The 3,288-nt window shown below is 41.6% G+C and overlaps 1 protein-coding gene across 1 annotated transcript in view; it reads left to right on the forward strand.

The window, feature by feature from the left end:
• The first annotated feature begins 1,949 nt into the window (after window positions 1-1,949).
• Window positions 1,950-3,288, forward strand: part of timm50 (translocase of inner mitochondrial membrane 50 homolog (S. cerevisiae)) — a 25,683-nt gene continuing 24,344 nt past the window's right edge. The window contains exon 1 of the mRNA XM_015402121.1: window positions 1,950-2,197. Coding sequence (XP_015257607.1) covers window positions 1,994-2,197 — 204 coding nt within the window. The 5' untranslated portion in view covers window positions 1,950-1,993. The remainder of the gene's footprint in view (window positions 2,198-3,288) is intronic.

Here is a 3,288-nt window from a genome sequence, read left to right on the forward strand (position 1 = left end):
ATGAAATGTGGTGGGGAAGCTCTAAGGGTGGGGCTGATAGACCTACAGTTACTCGACCTGTGCGCTTTCATTAGGTTTTTGTATTTTCCAAAAATGAGCTCAAACCCATATGTATTGAATGCTTTCCTATTCATAACACACTAATATTTATATTTATAGATAGAGAGATGCCTTTTAGAGCATTATATATACACACATATATATATATAGGGACCAAAAACATTAATGTATGAAAAAATAAGAAATAACAGCAGATTCTGATGCCAAATTCAATAAATCATGCATCCCTAAAACTACAATTTCAATTCCATCCATCCAGAAAAATATGGATATTTTCTTATAAACTTTCTGGTAAACTTGAAGATCTATTTTATTGCGTGCTGCATATCCTAGTAAAACTGTTTCACCTTTAAATCTGCAGCTCTCCCTATTTCTCTCTGTGCTCTGTTTAAAAAGATTTATGAACATCTTTACTAATATAATGATGCCAGAAACAAAAGTTCAAGATATGTAGAAGCTCTGCAGTCTGATTCTGTCTGTACAATAAGAAAACATGTTAATTTAAATCTGTAACTGGGGGTCATTGTCCTCTGAGAAGCCAAGCTTTATTAACTAGTAAAGAAGAACATAGCAATTAAACTACGTTTTCTAAAGCTTCTTGCATTATAATACTAACTTGTATTAAACTGACAATCCGTTATCCTTTTTAGCTGAAAAAGCTGCGTATGTCTAACAAACAGATTTTTCAGTGGCATCACTAAATAAAAAAAAAATTTAAAAAATGAAATGCGACCGCAAATCACAAGTCTCAAAGCGACGGATCCGATGATGTTACACCGAGAGGCGGGACAAAGGAGAAGCTGGAGAGAGGAAAAAACACAGACTCAAAACGCTCTGAACACAGATAGCTGCATCCAACTCTGATACCTTTGGCTAAAGTAAATGAGCGGAAAGGGGAAAAAAACAGAAATCATTGTTGGAGTCTCTCCCCACCAGTCCTTCAGAAAGTTACGCCTGTGGTTACTTCAACAGATCAGGAAGCAGATTTCTCATCTCCATCAGGAATATATGCTGGATGCTGGTGGGGATTTTTTTAATATATCATATTAAATTAAGCGTTCATTTCTGCATGTTTTGCTCCTAAGGATTTAATGATAATATCGCGCATGCTCTCCTCGAGCTCCGAGGATAAGTCGGAACGCAGCAATACGGGAGGAACAGCGGGGGCTGTAGGCTTTGCTTTGTGCAGGAGGTCTGGAGCGGAGCGCTGGATGTGGGATTTCAGGGTAAAAAGAGAAGCGTCACAAAAGATGTTTAGACACGTTTAGACATTCTTACTAGTACAAATGACGTCACATTTCCCATTCATGTGTATTGGGCTTTTACTTCCAGATATCTAAAATAACATCCTTCCTATCTAAAATAAACATTCTTCCCATCTAAAAATTAATTCTGACAAGGATGAATTCTAATTTCAAATCTCCATAATATAGCCACTACTAGTCATAATTACTATCTAAGATATCAAAAATGAATATAACATTACAGCTATCCAGAAATCCATTTCTTGACATCTAGATTATATTTCTAGTTGTAGAAATATAATTACAGATATCAACTATTGATATATGACATGTTAAATTGGAATTTCAGATATCTAACCTTTAATAATGCCTACCCAAAATGCAGTTTAATATTTGAGACATCTGGAATCTATATTCAGTCAAGCTAATAAATGTCAAAGTGGCCTGCCATAGCCCTTCGACTGCGTTACCATCAAGCATCATGGTAACTTTTCTTTCGCAATCGAAGGTCATTCAAACTATCAATTCCGATTGGTCAAAATGATATAATACCCGCCCTCTTTTTTACCCACGTGACCACACGCTTTTCTGACTGCATCTCGGGCCTGTCAGTCAAAGCGGCTTCAGCCAATCAGGCGCCCTGTCCTCACGTCACAGTCGCTCACCGGCAGCTAGTGCTAGAACCCAAGATGTCCGCTATGTTCCCCATGTGTGTGAGAGCCAGCCGGAGCCTTTTGCGAATCAGGAGCGAGACGTTAGCTGCCTCCGGCCCGCAGCAGCTCCTGGATATCATCCGGACTCTCTCCACTGAGAAGAACCCAGCTGCCACTGGAGGTGCCACGGGGGGCTTAGCTCAGGCTATCCTCCAGGAGAAGCTTCAGCAGCAGAGTCAGGTGAGGGGCGCTCATTTTACTCTACGGGTAGTAACATCGGCGGGGTTGGTGCTTTTCATTGGCATCTCCGCCCAGCTGAGCTGCTCCAGGGATTGTAATCGAATCATCCCCTCGTCCGTATCGGTCTGACAGTTAGCTAAACGTGATGTATGTATCTTTTAATGTCCGCGCTAATGTTTTACATTTTCGGCACAGTTCATCTTGCCTGTGTGTTTGTGTCTGTATCCTCTGACAGTTAGCCTCCTGCTGTTAGCCTCCTGCTTGCTAGGTCCTGTGTTAACATGTGAGAAAAGCTCCTATTCCCAGACATTAGCTGGCCTCTGCTTCAGAGGGAGATGAATGACCAAGGTTTGTTTTGGAGTGAAGGTCAGTGGAAAATGCCCCCCCTCACACACTCCACCCCTTCAGGCTTTTTGAAGGTAAAATCTTCTGTCAGTGAGTGGAGATTGAATGCACTAGCTCATCACAGAGTCAGTACCACTCCTACAGTGGAGCATGGTGATGGCAGCATCATTCTATGGGGCTGTGTTTCCAGTAGCAGGAACAGGCAAATTAGACAGGATAGAGGAAAAGATGAATGGAGCAATGTAGAGAGGCATCCTGGAATAAAACCTGCTTCAGAGTGTTTTTGACCTCAGCCTGCAGCAACGACCCGGGGCACATGGCAAAAATCTAAATGGGTGGATCAGAACCTCTCACCAAATGTCCTGGAATGGCCTGAGATAAGACTTGAGTCCAACTGCCCCTCTGGTGGGATCTGATAATGGCTCTGCACCAAAACTAGAGTTGGACTGATATTAGTGAATCAGCAGCGGAGACCTGAGATCAGAAAAGACTCGTCCATGCTCCCTCTATTTGCTATCCTTCAATGAAGGAATCTTCAAAGTTTTCCAGGCCAAGGACCCCCAAATGAGAGCCAGATGGAGCGGGGACCCATAATTATATATATTGTATGAAATTGTGTTATATCAAACTGGTCCTATAGTCACTCTACTACAGATGGAGTCATGTAACAGAGTAATTTCTCCCTGGGATTATTCAAGTATTTCTGACTCTGATTCCTTGTTGATGGGACAGGTGTTGTGAATGAA

This window comes from Cyprinodon variegatus, unplaced genomic scaffold, assembly GCF_000732505.1.
Source record: "Cyprinodon variegatus isolate N-32 unplaced genomic scaffold, C_variegatus-1.0 Scaffold1301, whole genome shotgun sequence".
Classification (NCBI taxonomy): Eukaryota; Metazoa; Chordata; class Actinopteri; order Cyprinodontiformes; family Cyprinodontidae; genus Cyprinodon; species Cyprinodon variegatus.